Source organism: Gymnoscopelus microlampas, assembly GCF_963454915.1.
Source record: "Gymnoscopelus microlampas genome assembly, chromosome: 7".
Taxonomy (NCBI): domain Eukaryota; kingdom Metazoa; phylum Chordata; class Actinopteri; order Myctophiformes; family Myctophidae; genus Gymnoscopelus; species Gymnoscopelus microlampas.
Genome location: NC_139944.1, coordinates 28,991,288 through 29,013,483, shown reverse-complemented (window position 1 = coordinate 29,013,483; position 22,196 = coordinate 28,991,288). Strand labels below are relative to the sequence as shown.

Sequence of the window (22,196 nt, the reverse complement as noted above, 5' to 3'; positions counted from 1 at the left end):
CTGACGAAGACAGGGTTTAGACGGACCACCCACGTCTAATGATGTTTTCTGTGGACGGCCGTGCGGGTCAGTCAAGAGCTGTTTTCCTGTAAATAACAGTGCAGGATGTGAATCCAAATCTCATGCTGATTTTCCAGTTATTGAAGAAATGTCCACGGTTTGATTGGCTGAAATAACCGTGTGATTACACCCGCTCTCCAATCTTCTCAGATAGTCTAACAGCTGACGCAGGCCTGTCACAGTGGTCTGAATCTACCGCATTCCCACCACCCCCTAGACCCACCTACAGCACTTGCCATATTGATGGCTTCAAAAATAGTATGCCGCAAATGTCAATCCTGGTGTGGGGGCATGGCTGCTGGGCCTTGTTTGATGGCGGTGAAAATGTCAGATGCTCCAAGGCTGATGTCTGCACTGATTTCACCAGGTGGGGGGGCTGTGTCAGAGAAGGGAGGGTAGCACACACATTAGCCCCTCGTTGTGCTACGGTCGAGTCGGGCATCGGTGGGGGATTATCTTACCTGACTGTGTGTGTCCGTACTTGTGTGTGTGTGTGTCCGTACTTGTGTGTGTGTGTGTGTGTGTGTGTGTGTGTGTGTGTGTGTGTGTGTGTGTGTGTGTGTGTGTGTGTGTGTGTGTGTGTGTGTGTGTGTGTGTGTGTGTGTGTGTGTGTGTGTGTGTGTGTGTGTGTGTGTGCGTGCGTGCGTGCGTGTGCGTGCTTGGGGATAGCAGCCCCCTTCTGTGTTCAAGGTTAGCAATAAGGGTGTTATGTTCAGTATGACCCCTCTGTGATTTGCTCCTCATAATTTTACACAAACGGTGGCTGGCCAATGCATGTATAGTAGATTTATCATGGTTCATGATAAGGCGAGGGAGATCACGGCCGTGTATGATGATGCAAGAATACAGTCACACACAGGGATGGATAGACCTTCCTGGTGCCTAACCACATGAACCCTAGCATCCCTATTCTGGCCATGACATAATAGGATTACATTAGGGGAGAATAGGCAAACATTTGCATCACAACACAATGCGTATTTGGCGAGAAATTTGTTGTAGAGGGGAAAGGTATATAGGGTTTTATGGGAGGGTGAATAAACCAATGCCACATAACTGTGACATCATGTGATGGAATCCAGTTTATGGACCACCTCATCTGGCTACTCGTCTCTCATTACTCTCTCTCTACATGCCTTATGAATACAATCACTATGAACGCACGCACGCACGCACGCACGCGCACGCGCACGCGCACACACACACACACACACACACACACACACACACACACACACACACACACACACACACACACACACACACACACACACACACACACACACAGGGTTATCAGGGGACTATCATTCTAGACTGTATATGAGGGGATGATATTTTTGAACATTTATAGAAAACAAAAAATACTTATAACACACACACACAAATCACTTGTGTCTTTGTTTCCGAAGTCAAAGGGTGATGGCTTTAAAAAACAGAATGTGATCAACGCAATGTAAAGTGAAATGCTAATTGCGTCATCTATGTGCACAATTAACTAATTGGAGCATTCTAGTTCTTAATTGTGGAATTGTTGGGGTCCATTTGGAATGCTAATGCAAGGGAGACAGCTGGTGTGTGTGTGTGTGTGTGTGTGTGTGTGTGTGTGTGTGTGTGTGTGTGTGTGTGTGTGTGTGTGTGTGTGTGTGTGTGTGTGTGCGTGTGCGTGAGGGAGTCTTCTGGGAGAAAGTCCAAATCCACCCTGGGCGCTCTCTCTTTTCCATCTCTCTCTCTGTCAGTGTCTTTGTCTCTCTTTCTCTGTCTGTTTGTCTTTGTCTGTCTGTCTCTGTCTCTCTCTCTGTCTCTCTCTCGCTCTTTCTAACCATGTTATGTTATGTCTGTGAAGGTGGGGTGGAAAAAAACAAATCTGCGATGGAGTGCTGAAGGGATCGAGAGAGGGAGAGAGAGAGAGAGAGAGAGAAAGAGAGGGAGCATAGCAGTGAGACAAAGAGCGGAGAGAAGCATAGCAGTGTGATTATCTGCGGGCCCCAGCCTTTCCTTCTTTTTTTTTACATCCTCTTCTGTTATGCTTCTCTGTGCCTCTGTCATGGTCATACAGCCCACCAAGAGGCGGGCGTGTAATCACTTAGGACTCATTTAACCCCATTACAATAAGTCATGCACACATCTAAAAAAAGAGCGTTTGGGATCCTCTCACGGTCATTAGGTGTAATGAAATTGAACAAGTGGTCACGCTAACATGCCAGTTCTACCGGAACCCCCTCCCACATCACCATACAGCCAGAAGATATTTTTTGTTTGTTTACTTCTGGAATCCCCAGCAATGTGGCATGCTTCGTAGATTTTTGAATTAACGTTTCCCAGTCCAAAGCCACGCGAAGCCTGATTTATGCGTAGCTGTGCGTGTGTGTTGCTTCGGAAATAGCATATCTTCCACCTCACAATGCGTGACTACACGTTGTGGGCTTGTACATCTGCTATTTTTAATGTGTGGCATTAGTACGCAATCATGTATATAAATCATGCTTAATAATCAGACTAACCTTGACTGTATTTTTTAACCCAGGCAATGTTGAGGACTGAATATGGATGTACTGAATGATTATCAGGTAAAGGAAAGAAAAAAGATACAAAAAACTAAATGTGACTGTGAGCACTGGAGAAAGATGGAGAGATTGGTAGTTCAGATTTGTGTTGTGTTGTGGCGCCAATAATGGGTTTTCTGAGCAGAGTGTCAACCTTCTGACATTTGATGAAGGGGTTTGTCAGATTGCTCTCACATAGGGACTCATCCCCACAAAAAGTTGTCCATTGGCCAAAGGGGAGCAGGTGGCCATTAATGGCATTTTTCACCCTGCTAGCAGCAGGGCTCAAAGGATGGCAGTGTCAGTTAGTTGGTCGTTATTTGGTCCATTGCTTTATCAGTCGGTCCAACACTTTGGTCCCAAACAAGAAATCTCAAACATTAATAGCTGCATTGCCTTGGAATTTTGTGTACCTTCATGCTCACCAGATGATGAACCATTGTTAACTTCAAGTTCTCCATAAAGAGCTGGCTGAATAGCAGCTGTGTGTAACCAAACCATCAATTAGTTGAGTTTTGTAACAGCCTAGGTACCCATGTTATTTGCTATTTTACTTATCTAGTATTTTAAAATTGTATGAATGTAGTATTTTCAGTGAAAATAGTTGAACATAATATGTGAAAACTAGAAAAAGTGCTCCTTGGAGCACAGGTCTCCGCCAGGTCAGGTAGGTTATTGTGGCCTCCTGATGGCGCTATAATAGGCCAATGTGAAAAGGGTGGCATTTCGTCTTAGGCCTTTCACGGCAATCGGACACATGCATGATTTGAGGCATTTTGTTCCAAAAATGTGTTTTGCTAAATTAAACCTGCTGGTGACGCTATAACAGGCCAATGTGAAAAGGGTGGCATTTCTTCCTCGGCCTAGTGGGAATGTGCATGTGAAATTTCACGGAAATCGCAAGCTGCGTGCATAATTTGAGGCATTTTGTTCAAAACGGACCAATCTTGCAAACTTTGGAAGCCAACCTTAGCCAATGAGGATGGAATCTGGAAAATCGGACAGATCCGAGTTGATCACATGACTATAGAGATACTGTGTACCGATTTGCATTACGTTTGGATCAAATCTGTCGGAGTAATATCAATAAATGGGTTTTGCACAAATCGGCCTCCTGGTAGCGCTATAACAGGCCCATGTGAAGAATTTGGGGCAGAGGTTCTGAATTGGCATTGAGGGAGTGTGTGCGCAGTTTCGCAGCGACCAGGCCAACGGTGTCGGAGATTAGCTGCTAACGGACGGAACGGACGGATGGACGGACCATCAAAGTATATACTTTATGGTTTAAGCGGTTAAAGCTTGTGCTGTTGTTTGTTAATCCATCAGTGGATATACAGTAAGCCCCCCTCTAACTTTGGTTGTAAAATTACACTATTTACTACAATTCTTTCAGTGTAAAATTTTGAATTTCTCGCTTGTTTGTCGGACTTTAATACAGTTTAGATTTGTCTGGAAAGCTCAGGAGGTTGGTTGGGGGCTGTAGTGGGTTAGTGAGTCTTCACCATGTATCGGTGAACCACAATAATTCTGTCACGAAAAACGAAGCTGTCCTGCTGGCTCAAGCAGTTGGGATGTTCATAGGTATGAATAATGCTCAAGATCTGTGTTGCATGTAATCTCACTCTCTTTCTTATGTCCCACTAGGATTCTGTCTAGTAAAGCTAGTATTCCTAAGTGTTTAAGTGTTTTGCTTTTTTATTCCGTAGAGAGTCTCATTCTCTTTCTCCGAATTGGAACATTTTGTGCTCAATGGAGCACTTCTGTAGGACCCTGTGGTTGCTTGGCAACAGTTGTTGTCTTTGGTGAAGACAGTCTGACCTTGATATGAAGGCCAAATAAGCAGCTGTTTACTGCATGCACACACACACACACACACACACACACACACACACACATACACACACACACACACACACACACACACACACACACACACACACACACACACACACACACACACACACACACACACACACACACACACACACACACACACACACACACACACACACACACACACACACACACTCACACACACACGAAACAATCACACAGACATGACATTACACACGTTTTCATACATACAAACAGGAAAAGTGGAGAGACAACTACTGTTTACTGGAACAAAAGAAAGGCTCATTACTTGTTTCATTCGAAGGTCGTCCACCCACAACAACACTGGCTAAATAGCTAGGAGCTCATTTATATCTGCTGTTCCTGGATGAACATCATGACACAAATAGTTAAAAACACACAAGATAATTATTGACTTATTCTAATTAGCAGCCCATAATAAGCCATAAAATAAATTACATTTCCACTCTCTGGCACTGGGTGATCATGCCTGTCTCGGAAAACAGCTAAGTGATCATGTGCCTGAAAAGGTTGCCCACCCCTGCCGTATATTGACATTCCGTATATACTCTACAGTCAGCAGGGGTTCCCAACCTTTCTGTTGTCGCGCATCAGGTGTGAAACCCAATCGTACCAAAAGTCCAAAACACAAAAGTGGACTGCCAATTTAATATGTTGTATAAATAGCAGTCAATGACTGCTATTTATATATTATTATATCACTACATAATGTTATAGCATTGACCTATATGGCGTTATATCAACAAGGATAGGATTATTAAAAAAGGTTATGTCTGTAGGAGTGCGGGCTATCACAAATGACGTTAGACAGGTAGAAAACTTTAGTTAAACTGGCAGAGTGACGCATTACTTAAAGGTTTCATGACATTCAGTTTTACAACACGTTAAAAGTCTTTGTCATGGTCCTTCAAACGTGTATTAAAAAGTTTTAACTGAACATTCCACTCCAGTGAGCCATTGCAGGTGTTTTTCTCTCACATTTCTAAAGCCTTTTCAACTGCAATGTCAAAAGTAATCTTTGCCTGCGGGTGTCGCTGTTGAGGGATTTTGCCTGTCAATCATTGCCTCTGCTCCGCCCCCCCCAAAGGAAAGGATAGGGGAGGGGAGGGCGGGGAGGAGAGCGGGCGGGATTAAATGACTATGACATCAAAGTCAAGGGGCCAATCCCACATTACTTTTCAGCCTAATTATTCAGAAAACCCCAGACCACAGAAAATCCACTGAATGTTCAAAGTTCAGGTTTTTGGGGTGTAATTGAGGTCATAAAACCCCCCAAAAAACATAAAAAATAAAAAAAGTGAAAATTAATGTCATAGAACCTTTAACCTGGGTTACATCTTCTGGTGGTTGTACTTGAATGTCGACATTAAATGATTATCCCATTTAGTGTTTCTTAAGTCTAAGCGTGAAAAAAAAACAGCTTGTAGTGACGCCGCTGCTCAACACACGTTGAAAGGCTAGGATAAATACACCGAGGATTGGTCAGTAATGTCACTGTTATGCAACACTGAAGGAGCACAGACGTAGTACCCCATTATTCTCAAAGCTGGTTATATAGATGTTATAAAGAGGATTTGTCAGTGATGTCACTATCATCCGACTCAACTTTCCTCCGCTGTTTGGAAAATCCTAGTGACGCAAGGTTATAGACTCATAAAGACTCATGGTGGTGGACAGGTACTTTACCACGGGTCCCACCTGTGCACCCCTTGAAAACTATCAACAAATGTTGTTATAATGCCTTATAAGCGATTATAATACCAAATGTATTTTAGTGAAAGTCACAAGTAAGTAAATACAGATACAAAAACATTTTAGTACTTAAGTAAATGGACTTCATTACTGTCCACCACTGATGATGACTGTAAATATTCTGTCTGGTTATTTATTAATTAATGTTTTCATCATGTGTGTCATCTCAGCCCTCTAATGCCTGGCTATCTACTATGAGTAGCCTACCTTCTCCTGTCTTTCAGTTAAGGTCGGGTCTATAATGCGTCATAACCACATTTTTAATGCATTACAATGCACTTATAAGGCTTGATCTCAATTGTTTTCCAGGGCCTTTCATGAGCCAAGTGGACATGTCGACTGTGCGCTTTGGACAGCACATCATCAAGGCCTCCGCCATGTTCCTGCGGACGGAGCTGTCTTTCGCGCTGGTCAACAGGAAGCCCGTGGTGCCTGGCCGTATCCTTTCTATTAGCTGGCTTTGTAGCGGTGGCACAGGTACGTACTGATGCTCAGCCTCAGGCCCTCTCACTTTCACAATTGACGTCTGTCTCATTGTAAGCCATCTCACTTTCTGTCTCTCTCCGACTTGACTGAAACATGCTGTGCTCAATGAAGCACTTCTGTAGGCCCCTGTGGTTGCTTGGCAACAGTTGTTATGTTTAGTGAAGTGAGCCTGACCTTGCTATGAAGGCCAAATAAGCAGCTGTTTACTGCATGCACACACACACACACACACACACACACACACACACACACACACACACACACACACACACACACACACACATACCCACACAAACGGTGGGTAGACGACTGCAGTTTCCTGGAACGAAAGGACAAATACCTGTCACTTTTTTAAACTGAAAGGTAGAAATTTGTGTTGTTTGTTTTGTTCTCCAACTCAATTTGTAACAGCTGTGTTAGTTTGCCATTAAATGAAGATGCGCCTGAGGAAAGCACGCGTGGCGGGGGTCATGTTTCTCTGTCTGCTTTCTCTTCCATTCTTCCCCCCATTGTACCTGTGTAGAAAAAAAGGCCTCCACTTTTTGCGTATTAATCATCACTTTCAACTAGCTAGAGCAAAAATCTTGCATTCATTTGCATGATTTCCATTGCTGATTTGCTTTGAATAATGCACTTCTTCTCTTTCTTGAATGATAATCAGTTCTTGGTTCCACGCTGGAGTTACTCAAGTGCTGCTCAGTCCTTGCATAACTCATCTATGTTTAGATTAACTTTGGACTGGGGGAGATTTCTCACCACATTATAGGACATTGCTGTATAATCCTTAAGACTGGGGAGAGGCGGCCTATGTTCTAAGGCCATGCATTAGCATTATTTAAATATAACACCTCTTCTACAGTCCTACTGTAGACATTAGAATAATGCCAGAGAGCAAATTCCTGAGAAGACGCTGTGATTATCACCCTAGATGTGAAAGGCCAACCCTTTCGCTTCCTGAGGGAGAGAGACAGACAGACAGACAGACAGACAGACAGACAGAAGAGAGAGCATGAAAGAGGGAGGCAGGGTGAAGCGAGAAAGACGTTGAGAAAGATGCCATTTGACATAAACATCTGGGTACTAGAGTGATGGTTCACTTGGAACTGAATGTTTGTGAGGCAGTGCAAGGTTATTATAGTTGACTACAACTAACAAAATAACAAAAAGTAGAATTGACAAAACATTTTAGTTAACTGAAAAAAAAAGTCTTTACAAAACAATATCTAACTGAAACTGTATTTTGTCTTTCAAAATGACCTAAAACGAATTATATTCATAGATAAAATGTCAGTATCCAAGAGAAAGCTACATCTACAACGCACCGCAGACATGTTGTGAGCTTGTAGATGGGCTATTCTAACTTATTTTCAGAGCTTTTTTTATCTCGCCCCTGACTACCCCATATGACAATAACAAACTAAGACTTTTCACAAAATGAAATTGAACTAGCAAACCCGCTTTAAAAACTGAAACAAACTGAAAACAAAATAAAAACAAATGACAATTTCACAACTATAATAACTTGCTGATACTGTAGCTAAAGTATATCCAGACTTCCAGAACCTCAGACACACACAAAAAACTTTCTTTATCAAAAGTATTTTCTTACAAAGGCTTCCAGCAGGCTTCCAGACTAAGTACCTTGACTTTGAGGTACTGTATCAGCGTCTTGTCTAGTACAACAAGGACAGGTATGAGAGTGACAGATGGGTTGAATTACACACTCAGAGAACATTCCGATGGCCAATGTCCAATTTTATCTCTCAATGACTCCCATCATTATTGTCCAATGTCAGTTAAATAGGATATTCAGTTCAGAAGAAATTAATTAAACATATTCTTCATTTAAAAAGTGTTTTAAAAAGACAACGGCGGCCAGGCCAAACACCAGTCCATCTGTCACCGCATGGGAAGATCCGTTCCCTCTCTGCGGTTAGATTAACTATACAAACGGTTGTATTATTTTTTCTTTTTTTTAAAATTCTATTTCTATTTTCAGCTAGATCACTTTTCAGAGCAAAGAGAGGGGTCAGGGTACAATTTCTTCCGAGCTCTCAGCACAGTGTCCCATGCCATTCAATTGATTTCCCTTTAAGTTTTATGTATTCATATTTACTGAGGTGGAGGCCAAGAGTGATTCCAGAAACATTAGAAAAGCATTTAACTGAGGACGGGGGATCAATTCCACCACGGTACCTCTGGCTTGACCGGGCCCTCCAGTGAACACAATGTTCATGGGTGGAAAGCCTTCAGGGGAGGGCGATCTCTGTCGCTGTGCTAGCGACTCCTACAGGTTGGTCAGGGTATTTTTTCAGCAGACTCCATGAGACGTGGTTGTCTAAAATGTGGGGGTTATAGCACAGTGACAGGCAGTACAGTTCATTGGCCAGAGGGAATTGGCATAATGACTAAATAGAGGAGAATAAGATTAATACAGTGATTGTTTTGTTCTTAGATCCCTTTTTGCTGTAGTGTGTACATATCATATTTTAGCTTTTTATAGAAGCTTAAGCTAAGAGGTTTAAAATGATTATAGCCCATCGGACAAAGTTTTATTTTGGGGCCCTTTTGCAATACAGATTTTTACCTAAAGACGTGCACACACAGTCACAGACACACACACACACACACACACACACACACACACACACACACACACACACACACACACACACACACACACACACACACACACACACACACACACACACACACCTATTTAAGTATTGATTTGTAAGTGAAGCAAGTTGGTAATTATGAATTAAATAGTAACTCAACATTATGCAGTAGAAGATAGACCACATTAGTAGCTTATGATATGCGATGTGTCATCTATGTAGTGTGTTGAACATTTGGCCTATAATGACCCTCATTCAATCATGGGGGACAGGTTCCACTTGAATTACAAAGATAAAGATTCTATTACTTGATGGTGTGGTGGCCTCAGTCTCAGAATTGTAATATAGGGCATATGAATGTGAGGAATTTAATATGTACAGTAGACTCATGGCTTATCCATGAAATTCCATTTAATTTCTGCAGAGCATGTGAGATTTGCCATATTCTAATGGGGTGGGGATCCAGTGAATGTTCTCATGAAACGTTATATAATATTTGACAATACAGCAGGAGGGGGCTTGAATGTGGAGACGTGGAGTATTTGAGCATGAAGCTCTGTGGGAGCAGCAATGGTACAGAAGGCGTTTTACTGTCATTACGAGGTAGTGTCGGCGGCGTCAGAGTATGCATAATCACCCCTTCAAGTGCATTATTTCTTTTATATAACCACCACCTACAGATGTGGCCTGATTGGAAAGCTTCCGTCAAAGTAGTAGCTGTCTCCCTGATTACAACAAGAGTTGACGTTGTTTGCAGTATGTCTTTGATCGTTGTTATTCATCAGGGTTAGATGATTACACACTGCTGTGTAATCTAAGGGCAATGTTGGACCGTACCCTTCCATGGACTTAGTCAGGGCTGGTTGTTGGTTGGATAACCGTGCGCTCACGCACCGTCGAATGTCCGGATGATTATTTTCAGATGGATACAGTTGGTGTATGGATGGATGGAGGTTTTGGAAATATTTTTTTTGTCAGTATACCTTTCTATAGTAATACTGTACATTTTGATACGTCTCAGACGAGAGAAGATCAACATTTATTTTATTTTATGAATTAATAATAATGATGATAATAATAATAGCTCAGATTTATATATCGCTTCTAAGTACCCAAGGTCGCTTTACGTACATAGAATTACGGAACCAACTTTATTAAGAAAAAACGAAAAGAATAAAAAGAGAAGCGCTAGATTATATTGCAATTATATTGCATATTGCATTATATTGCATCTCATTATTAGGCAAGTTGAATTAAGTAGCGCTGGCACTTAGTATGTAAACGTTTATGGAAATGCATTGCCTCATACATTAAAGTGGAATCAAAACACAGAGTAGGATAATGATGTGTTTTACCACAGCAGCAGGACTTCATTGTTGGTTTGATAGCCTCACCATCGGGTGCCCTTCAGACGCTAGGCGTTCACTTTACCTCTTGATGTAAGCGCTGCTGTTTTTCACAGCATGCGTCTTTTGTCATTTTGAGATCTTGTTCGGTTTTAAAAATACAACACAGGCCGAAGCCAGACTTCCTCTACAGCTCCATGCAGTGCCTCCTGCTTATATCCATTCTGTCAAATTGGCCTTATTCTGCATAATAATGGAAAAATAATTTGAGATGCCATTTATTAGGAATCATGAGATGCTGTTGCTAATACCTGCCATGCTTTATCTGGTCTCTAATCTCTTAAATGTATTCCTTGCCTCAATATAAGCTAACCGCTGCTCTCTGAATACCCTTAAGGCATTACACCATTGCACAGTAGGATAGGCACACCTTGTGTACGTTGTGTGTTGGAGATCAACAGGAGGTTTGTCAGTGAATAAAATGACAATTGAAGTTGCGATATTTTAACACATTCCCTGCCATGGACGGAGATCTCCGTCATTTCAAATCCAACCGTTCACCGACAATGACGGAGATCTCCGTCTTTTCAAAAAAAAAAACAACTTTTTTTTATTCCACAAGGGGCTGCTCTAACACAATTTAGGAACTAGACGCGTCGCAATTCTGGGAAATTGCAAAGTGTGGTTGCGCCGGTCGCGGCCGCTGGGACGCGAGGAATACGCCGGGAGGAGTACCGTCGGAAGCCGCGCGACGTGCGCTTCGAATTCGGTGCCGATTGGATCTCGCGTTAGCGATACGTGCCGTTTTGATTTTAGGAAATAGGCCCCTCCCACTAAAGAAACAGGCCCCTCCCACAAATGTAGCGGGCCAATGACATCGTCATGTCACTCCTAAGATCACTTGCTTTTCTTTTTGAGAGAAATGATCCCCCCAAAAATCATGTTTTTGTGTCGAATGGTTACATTTTGCACATTTGTGGCGCCCCCTGTCAAAGTGGAAATGCTTTTGGGGATTTGTTGAGTAAACCATCCTCGACATGTGATTCAAATTTGGGATTGACTGGACGTTTTGTTCGCGTTTTTAGGCATTTTTTGTAAAAAGGGCCCCTCCCGTTAACTTTGGAATCCAATTACGGCCGAGCGGTATAGACTATCAAAGTTCCGCTTGGATATGTTTATCGCATGGGTCCATAGATCATGTGTACCGATTTTTGTGAGATTTGGACAAAATCTGTAGGAGGAGGAGCTAAAAGTGTGTTTTGAAGAAAATTCAAAATGGCGGAAAATCTATCCAGACGGAAATGGGCGTGGCCTATATGGGGAGTTGTGTCATGACCCAAGGAATCCAGGGGAAAACATTTTATTCTACGACCTACGGTTCAAGAGTTATAGGCCAAAAGGTAAAGTGGGCTGTTATAGCGCCACCATGTGGCCGACTGGTGTGATTCTTGTTTTAATAATTTTGCAATAAAATATTAACCTCCCCTCCAAATCTTGTAGCTGTAGCCCTTACGGTTTCCGAGAAAAAATACTTGAATGGGAGTTTTTTCATTTTCCCATTAAAGTTGAATTTAATGCACTAATAAATCACTATCAATTAAACTATGTAACCAATCTCTTAGCAAAGTACAAGCGCACGATTCCCGGTGAAGCCGGTCATTTTGGCATATGGCACGAAATTGGGGAAAAAAACTGTGGGAGGAGTAGCAGCCCGAAATAAAGTTTATCTATAAATAAAGAATAAAGTTTATCTATATGTGACGTCATCCCAAAAAGCATCCCTTCCGTCCACTCCTATATTAGGATTTGTAGAAAAACACTTCTAGGTCGGATTATGTTTTTTGGGGGCTATAGCAACGGGCTATAGCAACAAAACGAAAAACATAATCTTCTATTTCTTCTTCTTCTCTTTTCTTTTTCTCATTATTTTATTTATATATCAATTCATTGATGGATTATTTGATTCAAACTCACATTATCCCACTCATTATCTGCCGTAATGACATCAAGGTAAATGTCAATTGCTCTGTGGATGTTATTTTTCCCCACTCATGTTTTCCATCTTAATCGCAGCATTCTCAAGTAGATCAAACCAATGTGACAGGAATTTAAATGATGTACACAGAAGGTCAACAGCTGACTAAACCTCACAGAGTTCTGCCATGTGTTGTGTCTGATTTCATACTTTGTATATTGAAGCAATAGAACAGTAAGAACACAAGAGGTAGTGGAGTGTGTTATCGCAAATAATATCACAGCTGTGATCTGGTTACAGACACCCGGTGAGTGCCGTAGACCATCACAGTTGATTTTATTTGTTATTACTTTCATGCATCTTTACCTACAGTACTAGGAGCATGCACAAAGTTTGATGCTGACCACTTCAGTGGTTTCCGAGATTGGCCATGCACACACAGACAAACTTGTATTCACAGAATGTATTTCTTACGTTTCAAAGTGAATGCTTTTATTTGCCAGTGCCAACGATGAACTAACGAAGGATTTTCCTGCTTCTCCATCTGTGCAGTTATAACAATAACGGTTTGAATTGTGTTTACGACCCAGATGGAGTCTAGGGGACACGGAGAAACACAACACAGATGGAACATGTGAAAAAGTGTATTTATTGAAGTGATGTACACTGTTAAGCTCAGTAGGACAGCACAACAGAGGGAGGACGAGTAGTGCCAAAGTAAGTGAATAATTAAAACTAAAAGGTACTAAACGCTAACAGCTTTGTATTAAAACTAGGGCTGTCAAAAGAACTGAGTTAACTAAGTTAATTAATTTATGGAATTAATTTCATTTAAAAATAATAATAATAATAAAAACGCAATCAACGTATACGCAGAATGACCCGCACCATACATCCTATAATGTTGTATGGTGTATGTATGGTGTTATCTGATGGTTGATAGATCCAAATACATGGAAAGAGAACCTTTCCGTAGCCCCATCTCAATGGGGAAAAGACACAAGTTGGTTATTGCCAGAAAACGCTGCACAATTTACGTATAGGCAGCGGCTCAAATCACACAGCACAACAGGGTGGGAGTGAGAGAGAGTAATTTATCTTTTCGTTCCCGCAAAATTATACAGAGAAAATATGCATATTTTGGGCATAGTTACGAATACTGATTAATCATGATTAATTATTAATCTGTGATTAATCTGATAAAAACATTTAATCGTTTGACAGCCTAATTAAAACTAAACTTATTGGTCCTGATACCAAAAATAGTCCAAAATAATCCTAAACTGCTCATATATATACACACACACACACACACACACACACACACACACACACACACACACACACACACACACACACACACACACACACACACACACACACACACACAGGTGGGTAGGTCAGGTGGTTATACCTTTATCTTTTTTTCTTTTTTGATTTGTAGAAGTGATTCTACAAATAGGGGAAGAAAAAGTGAAAATAGTAGATCAACAAGCTTACACCGCGTCACATCGCAACGTGCTGTGAGCTTGTAGATCAGCTATTTCCACTATTAACTAGGGCTTAATTGGTTAATTCAAATGTATTTTTCTAAGTTTGGGTCCAGCCCAATAGCCCATCCATTCTGACCACTTAGCACTCAGAGAAGTTGGCCCTGATCCAGAAAAAGATTGCGAACCACTGGCCCAAAACCATTACAACATGGTTGTCACTTCAATATTTAGGACTATTCTGGATTGAATTCTATTTAAAATTTGAAAGGGAGATTATGTAAAAGATATCCTTTGTCATTGATAAAAGGCACGCTTTTTATATCCATTCCATTACATGCTGCCGCGGCTCACAAGGATTTCCATAAACATTTCAAATTTCTCCCAACCGCTTATTTTGTGGATTTCATTACGTTTGTAGATTAATTCGGAGGACACCTGAGTGCTCTCCTCTTTTGTAAATGCAGTGTTCAGTGTGGCCCGTTCAGAGCTGCACAGCAGGCACTCAAGATGGAGAGATGGTTTGTCCTAGCATCTGAACATTATGTTTCCCAAACAATGGGTTGCGATCCATTTTTGTGCCGTCATTCAACCATTTTTATGGGTCGCGAGGAAATTGTATATGTAAAGATTTATAATAAATAAAAACAATTGTTCATAAATCAAATTAAAATAAATATTATTCAAAAGTTTATTAAAAACGAAATCCATAGTTTTGAAAAACAAAGAAGTACAAGAAATAGTGAAAATAGCAGATCTACAAGCTCACAACGTGTCGCAATGTGACACGTTGTGAGCTTGTAGATCAGCTAGTTCCACTATTTATTAAATAGGGCTTGAGTTATTAATTCATCTATGTTCAATGTATTTTTGTAAGATTTCGTCCCGAGGAGACGACAACATTGTCTTTTGGATCTCTGCTGAAAGAGTTTGGGAACCCCTGATCTAGATAGCATTATCTAGCACACAGCTGTTGGCAATAACTATATTATTCATATACACTCACACTGTGTAATGTAGACTAGACAATTCATGATTTTCTGTTCTTAAAAGATGCAACATGGCTTGTGTTAGTTTGGGCTTGTTTCTGTTGTCTACTAATTAACACTCCCCCCCAAAACACATCCCCATGTCCCACTCCCAGATCTTCAACTAAATACGTTAAAGTTAGCTGTTAATGAGTTGAAGTGGGTTCAAACCTTGAATCACAGTGAAACGCGATTCAACAGAGGAACTGAAGGCATTGCCACTGTACTGCTATTGCATATTCATGGGCATTATGTAGCCTAATTGTACCTTAAGTTTAGCAAAAATCTCATTATTATTATTATTGGGCTACATACTAGCTATAGTAATTCTAATTCCAATGTGTCAAAGCATGCTATCTCTATTGAACATATGCTAAATGTCTAATGCCGTGGAGATAATTGATCATAGGCTATTGAGAAGGGACATCGCTGTGCGTGTGTTAACAAAACAACATCCAATCAACTCCAAATTGGAATCATATTTTTAAAAGCCACTGTAGAATGCACCTGCGAAAGACTTAACTTCTGCCCATAGGGTCTGGTTGGCAGTGAGCACACTCATGTTACTTTTCTCTTGCTGTTGGTAGTCATGGCTGCAAGTTTGCGCCTGGTGTTGTGTGGGCGTTCCGACTGCTCCAGACCGTGCTGAATAACTGCCAGCTTACATAACATCTTCAGTCGAGGATTTAGTTCTAAGATGTGCAGTCCATCCGCAGGTGTGGATCCTATGTGGATCCGGTTTCCGTCAAAGGATATGATCTCCCACCATGCTACAGCTATACTTTTATAAATGATTCTATAATGCAATTCGTTCATTTAGTGGCAATAATTGAAAATCGTACATTTTGACTGTCCTATAGAAAAGGAATAACATACATTTTGACATGCCTTTTTAACTGAGTATTTTCAAACCACTCAAATTACACCGGTGAATAAATGTTGAAACACCTTATTGATAGATTTTTTCTTTGAAGATTTCATTGCTGTCTGATAGATCATGTGCCATGATAGATTATACAATTTCTGTAGCTTAGAAAAAATATGCCTTTGATGTTTTCGCTCCAAAGTATGGCTCTGTATTGAACTATAATTAGACTTTATTTTGAGTTGATGGCTATCGTAATCAATAACTCTCATATCAGTTTTCCTTCCTCTTGTGAATAGAATTACTTGAGTTGAGGTTATGAGGTATGGAATGTTTGTGGTTTTTGAGGAGCTTGGACACTGCTCATTGTAGGTTTGTAGCCTTTTTGACTTTTCGTGCAGCCCTTGCACAAAATGACTTACTTAATTGACCGTAGTCACCCAGGGCTCTATTGTAGAGCTGCACCTTTTTTCCATCAACACCAATTCTCTTAGCCGTTCTGTAGATAGATTTTTGCTGAATGTTTGCCCCCAGAAATAAGGTGAGCATGTATCTCTCACACACACACACACACACACACACACACACACACACACACACACACACACACACACACACACACACACACACACACACACACACACACACACACACACACACACACACACACACACACACACACACACTACTATACTGTATGAACATTGGCACAAGGACGATTCACGACACTCAAGCTATAATATATTATTGTGCATGACCTTCAAGACTTATGATCATGTAGCCATGTTGCACTCTTTTTCTATACGGTATGCCTCCGTCTTACACAAGGTTGACCTGTGAAGGTGATGGAGACAGGGATCAGGTGGGCTCCTAGGACTTCCTAGGCAACAGGAAGATATCAACAGAATGCTTTAAGAATGCCATTGAGAACCTTTTTCTTTGTTCAGTTCAATTCACTATAAGCAATAATATTGTACATGTAGCACATCACAACTGTGCCTATAGCAATGACATAGCATTCTATTTTATGCTATTTTATTAACCCATTTAGACCGGGAAAGCATCTGACTGTGTCATTTTTAGATTTCTGTGGCTATTCAAAAATAGCAGATATACAAGCTCATACAGTAGCTATGCACTTGTAGATCTACTATTGTTTGAAAATGTTATTTTATTTATTATATTATATTATTGTATAACATTATAACTAAGAATGTATGACACGTTCGTTTGGTTGGAGTAAAGTGAAACAATTGAATTACAAATTATTGCTTACATTAATTTAGACAACTAGACCATACCCGGTCGACACATCCGTGGGGGGATATGCGCACATGATCTGGCAACCCGGGAGGCAGTTCGTCCCATAGCCAGCGGGGCCATCCCACAGCTGGGCAGCCCCGTAACCATGGCGACATTCTTGTACACATAAACGCTAATAAGAAGCTGAGATTTGATGAAATTGAAAAACGGGCTTCACAGTTAAGTTCAGATGGTAATGGTCAATGGCTATGTGCAAAATCAGAGCAATTGCTCCAGCCACTGAGGAGAACCGGGTAGCTTCAACCTCACCACGGTTATAGAATTATAGTAGGATGTAGGCCTACACACTGTGCCACAAAATGAATGAATGACTTGGTTGCATCACTGGCTAAAAGTGTGGAAGTTTGCCTGCCTGGCTGACTGGTGTTGCTGAATTAAATCGTGCTGCACTACTTGTCTTTCAGCATAGGTTAGGATGGTCTCCAATAACTTTGAAGAAATTCTAACTGGTTACAGATAGATGTCTCTAATAATGGTCCCAACAGTTAAAAATGTTTAATCCTTATCCGAGTAAATCAGATTTGGATTTGGGGTGTTAAATATATTATTTGATTAATTCAATAATGATTGCCTTTTTTCTGCTCTGCTGAACACTGCACATGTGCGCCAAATCCCAGCGTCTGCCAAAAGAGACCACATAAATGTAATAATCGATTGGAACTCACTGCATAAAGTAGTTGATTATGTAAACAAAGCTTTATGATATAAGGTGAAAGTTTGTGTCTTGTAGTTGTACGTAGTCATGAAATATATGTCTTGGCCAATCACAGTGTTGGAATTTATAATTTGATAATTAATTTGATTGCTAATCGTTTGTGCACTGTGAACCATTCAACATGGGGTCAGAATGCAGCATAAACATCAGGAATACAGAATGCAAATATTGGAATAATATTGTAGAAACCCACCATCCTATCATTTTGAGTTATGACTAGATAAAAATAAGCTGAACGGATGCTGTGCCGATTCTCATTATTTAACTTATAAACAAGCAAAAAAATAAAAATAAACCCATGAACCAAACTTTATTTTATTCAACCGCAATAAGCCCAACAATTTCAAAATTAGCCGATCTGGATCTACAGGTACACGACACATTGTGAGCTTGTAGATCATATGTATTATTATGTTACCCAGTGTGTGGAACGAAATGGGAGATATAAGATAGAGACTCATGAACAGAATATTGTCACTGTCCATTGTCCAGTGGAAACCTTGTTACAAAACTGTTACTTTGCAGGAAATGGGAAAAAAAGAACCTGTTCCAATGGATCCAATGTAGTTATTATTAATCACAAACTCTTGTTAGTACTTTTCATTAGTTAAATGTTTATAAAACTCACAGTCAGACTTAACAACTTTCCTTATACTGTACAGTATAGGTAACTATTTAAAAAAAACATTTTGGAAAAACAGCGAGAATAGCAGACTGTCGATCGACAGGCTGAGCTTGTCAACTGGCTATTTTTGCTACATATTTGTGACACTGTTATAAAACAAAGTATAAAATAGTACATTCATCTATGAAAACACAAAAAGCTGAACTATGGAGATACAAGGTTTCTGCCTGACAGCGATAATATGCAGTAAATCATCAATGCAGGACAAGTCTAGTCCCCCTAGCAGGCTTGGCTTGGGTACTGCTTCCTCTGTTCATGTTGATCGGTTTTGTTATCCAAAACTTTCTTCAGCATTTACTGCTCACCTCACAAAACATTTTTCAATCTGCCGATTACTCATGAATCCACAATGCTGTACGATGTTGACGAGGATGTCAAGGTCTCAATGTCTTATTTTCTCCAAACAGCACCACAATCTATTATGAAAGAGCATTATGGAACTGTGTTTTGCAGTGACATTTGCAGGCATCAACTACTGGGAGAAAATTGAAAGCATAGTGCTTTATTTATTTTTTTCTTTGGAGAACTCCTGAAAGAGACTTGAATGGGTTAGTCAATGTGTATTTGTCGAAAATAGGACAAAGTCTCATTGATTTTGGTATTATGTTTTTTGAACTGTTAGGTTTTGCTGCATTTATTTATTATATATACTGTATGCATATATTACCCAGCGAGGGACGGACAGACAGACATAATAGAAATATGATTGATTTCATAGATTGGTAATAATGAGTGAAACTGCAATCATGGTTCGATATAATGAAGTAGTGATTGACTGCAACACATCAAAGAGTTCTGACAAGACTGTGGCGGACGAAGAGATTCTCGTTAAACAAACGTCATCATGCGGTTGTTTGTGTGGGGGGTGTTTTGTTACATGTGCAGATGGTTCTGCCGTTTTGTGGCTCGCGCGTGTGTACTTTGTCCACTTTTCCCACAGCTATTCTGTGTGCCTCGCGTCTGAACGTACGCCTTCTGTTTAGCGGGACAATGGAGAGCGAGACGCACAGTACACACATGCAGCAGTTTTCTCTAGGGTGGCAGAGGGGTGGCCTCCTTTCTTCAGCTGAGGCTCTGTTTTATAATTAAAAACTTGTCTCCCATCGGCCCGCTCCAGATGTGACGGTGAACTTGTCAGCCTCCTCTGTGCCACAGAGAGATAGTGCAGACAGCATGCACTGAGGGGGACTTGGTCACAAAGCACGTTCCTTTTAATTTGTCCCCTCCCCCCCACATTCGTCTCCACAGGCTTGGCAGAATGAGCATTCCGCCGTCCCTTTGTTTCCGGCGCACATAAATGTTTAAATTAAATGAAGTCCTAAAGTCATTGCACACACAAAACTTTAAGCTGCTCAATTGGGTACAAGCAATAAAGCATCATATACCTCGAAAGATTTTCTGCAATCAATCTGCAAGCCCTTTTCATACAAAGAAGAAAGTTTATACAGCTGACTGGTAGTTTGAGCCCTGCCACTAGTTTTAGCCCCGCTAGTGGCAGGGCTCTATAGGCACTGGTTCTCAACATCGTGTGCAGGGACCACCAGCGCTCCAAATGAACCCTAATGAGTATCTAATCTCTGGGGCCCCAATCTGCACTTTACAATCAACAGTGTTAACCCATTCAATCCAGGAACACATCTGTGTCATTTTAGATTTTAGCTATAACCATTAATTTTATACTTTGGCTATTTTGTGAAAAATCTTTGAATATATATTGTTTAAAGCGAACATTTGAAGATTTGTAGCCTGTCTAGTGTTGTATTTGTGTATTTGAGAATTTGTTTGGAAGTAATTACTAAAAGGTTTGGGAATGGAGTTGGGGTTATGTGTAAACTTATAAATAAAAATGCATATGTGTGCAAGTGTTGATCTGGAAGACAGTAAATGATTTTAGCTTATTGAAAAGTGGAGTAGAGTGGTCAAGTCGTTTTGAAAAAGTAACCCTTCTGACAAATCTTTTCTGAAGTAGATAAATACTGTTCCTATGTACTGACCCAGACAATATTGCAGTGTTGTTAATGTTAAGTGTGGATAAATCGAGCTATAATATAATGTACTTAGACCGTTCTGATTGACCAGGCCACTAATTTTCCTGGTGACACCAAGCAATCTAGATAATTTGTTGCAAACGAGATTAATGTGTTCTTTCCAGCTGAGTCTCTCGTCTACTGAAACTCCTTAGAATTTAACATTTCTCAAATTATGGCTGGATTGCCAATGAAATTTTCCATATACCTTGACCCCCATGTGTGTGTGCACATGCGAGTATTGGTGTGCAGTCAGTGGAGCGTGTAACTTGATGAGTGCATTCATGCTCCCCAGAGGAAGAAACCTATTGATTTGGAGACCCTGTTTCCTTTATTCTAGTGCCACCCTTAAGATCAAAATTTCCACTTGAACATAAGACGATTCAAAATCTAGTGGATTGACATGAAACAGAAACAAGATACAGTATCACCTGGGGTGTACAGAGCAACAGGAATTCTAGAGGCGGCTAGCAGGATTTAGCTTCTTATTCTTGTTTGTTTGTTTGTTTTTTTGGTTAATGACATTTTAATTAATTAACAATGTATTTGTTTTGTTTCAAAATTTCAACTCCTGAACAATCTTCCATTTGCTTCCCTCCGAAATGACTGAAGTCTCTCCAGAGTCCCCTACAGCCAAGGTCAGAAAAAGAAAACATACACTGGACCATAACACAGTTTGTGACCTCATGGTGGCAGTGACTGATTGCTGGTTGTAAACTCAATGAAAACCATTTTCATTTCAAAAAGCATCATTACTCATAATTACCTTATATTACATCTTGCAGGCTTATTAAGCCTGTGTACACTGATTACTCAGGCAAAATGAGTTTTCTTTTTTCTTGAGGAAAGCAATATTGAAGTACTTTGTTGTCAATCAGTTTTGAGCTTGTTTGCACCGAGAGAGAGAGAGAGAGAGAGAGAGAGAGAGAGAGAGAGAGAGAGAGAGAGAGAGAGAGAGAGAGAGAGAGAGAGAGAGAGAGAGAGAGAGAGAGAGAGAGAGAGAGAGAGAGAGAGAGAGAGAGAGAGAGAGAGAGAGAGAGAGAGAGAGAGAGAGAGAGAGAATGCATGCCTACACGCTTGTTACCATCTCATTTCCTCTCTTTGTGTACACACGTTTCTCTCTGCACTTTCATTTGTGTCCTCGGTGTGAGTGAGTGTTTTTCCGTACCTCCCCTTCACTTTCCAGTCCTGGTCCATCCTCAGACAGATGACAGGGCTGTTTGCTGGATGATTCACAGCGCCACACTGGGGGCTTATCTGTGGAAACAGCAATAATGAATTTACGAGCACTAACTATGTCTCTGCTACTTGTAAATTCTAATTCTCCGAAAGATATACAGCACCTTCGCCGACTGCCTCCCTCGTTGGCTTTGATTAATATCAGGGTCTGAATACCGCATAAGACACT

General features: G+C 40.7%; 1 protein-coding gene across 1 annotated transcript in view; it reads left to right on the top strand.

Moving 5' to 3' along the window:
* The window catches only part of fhit (fragile histidine triad diadenosine triphosphatase), a 323,710-nt gene that overhangs the window by 97,023 nt on the left and 204,491 nt on the right, over nt 1–22,196 (top strand). Inside the window, exon 3 of the mRNA XM_084063263.1 lies at nt 6,540–6,668. Within this exon, the coding sequence (XP_083919389.1) occupies nt 6,548–6,668 (121 nt within the window). The 5' untranslated portion in view covers nt 6,540–6,547. The remainder of the gene's footprint in view (nt 1–6,539; nt 6,669–22,196) is intronic.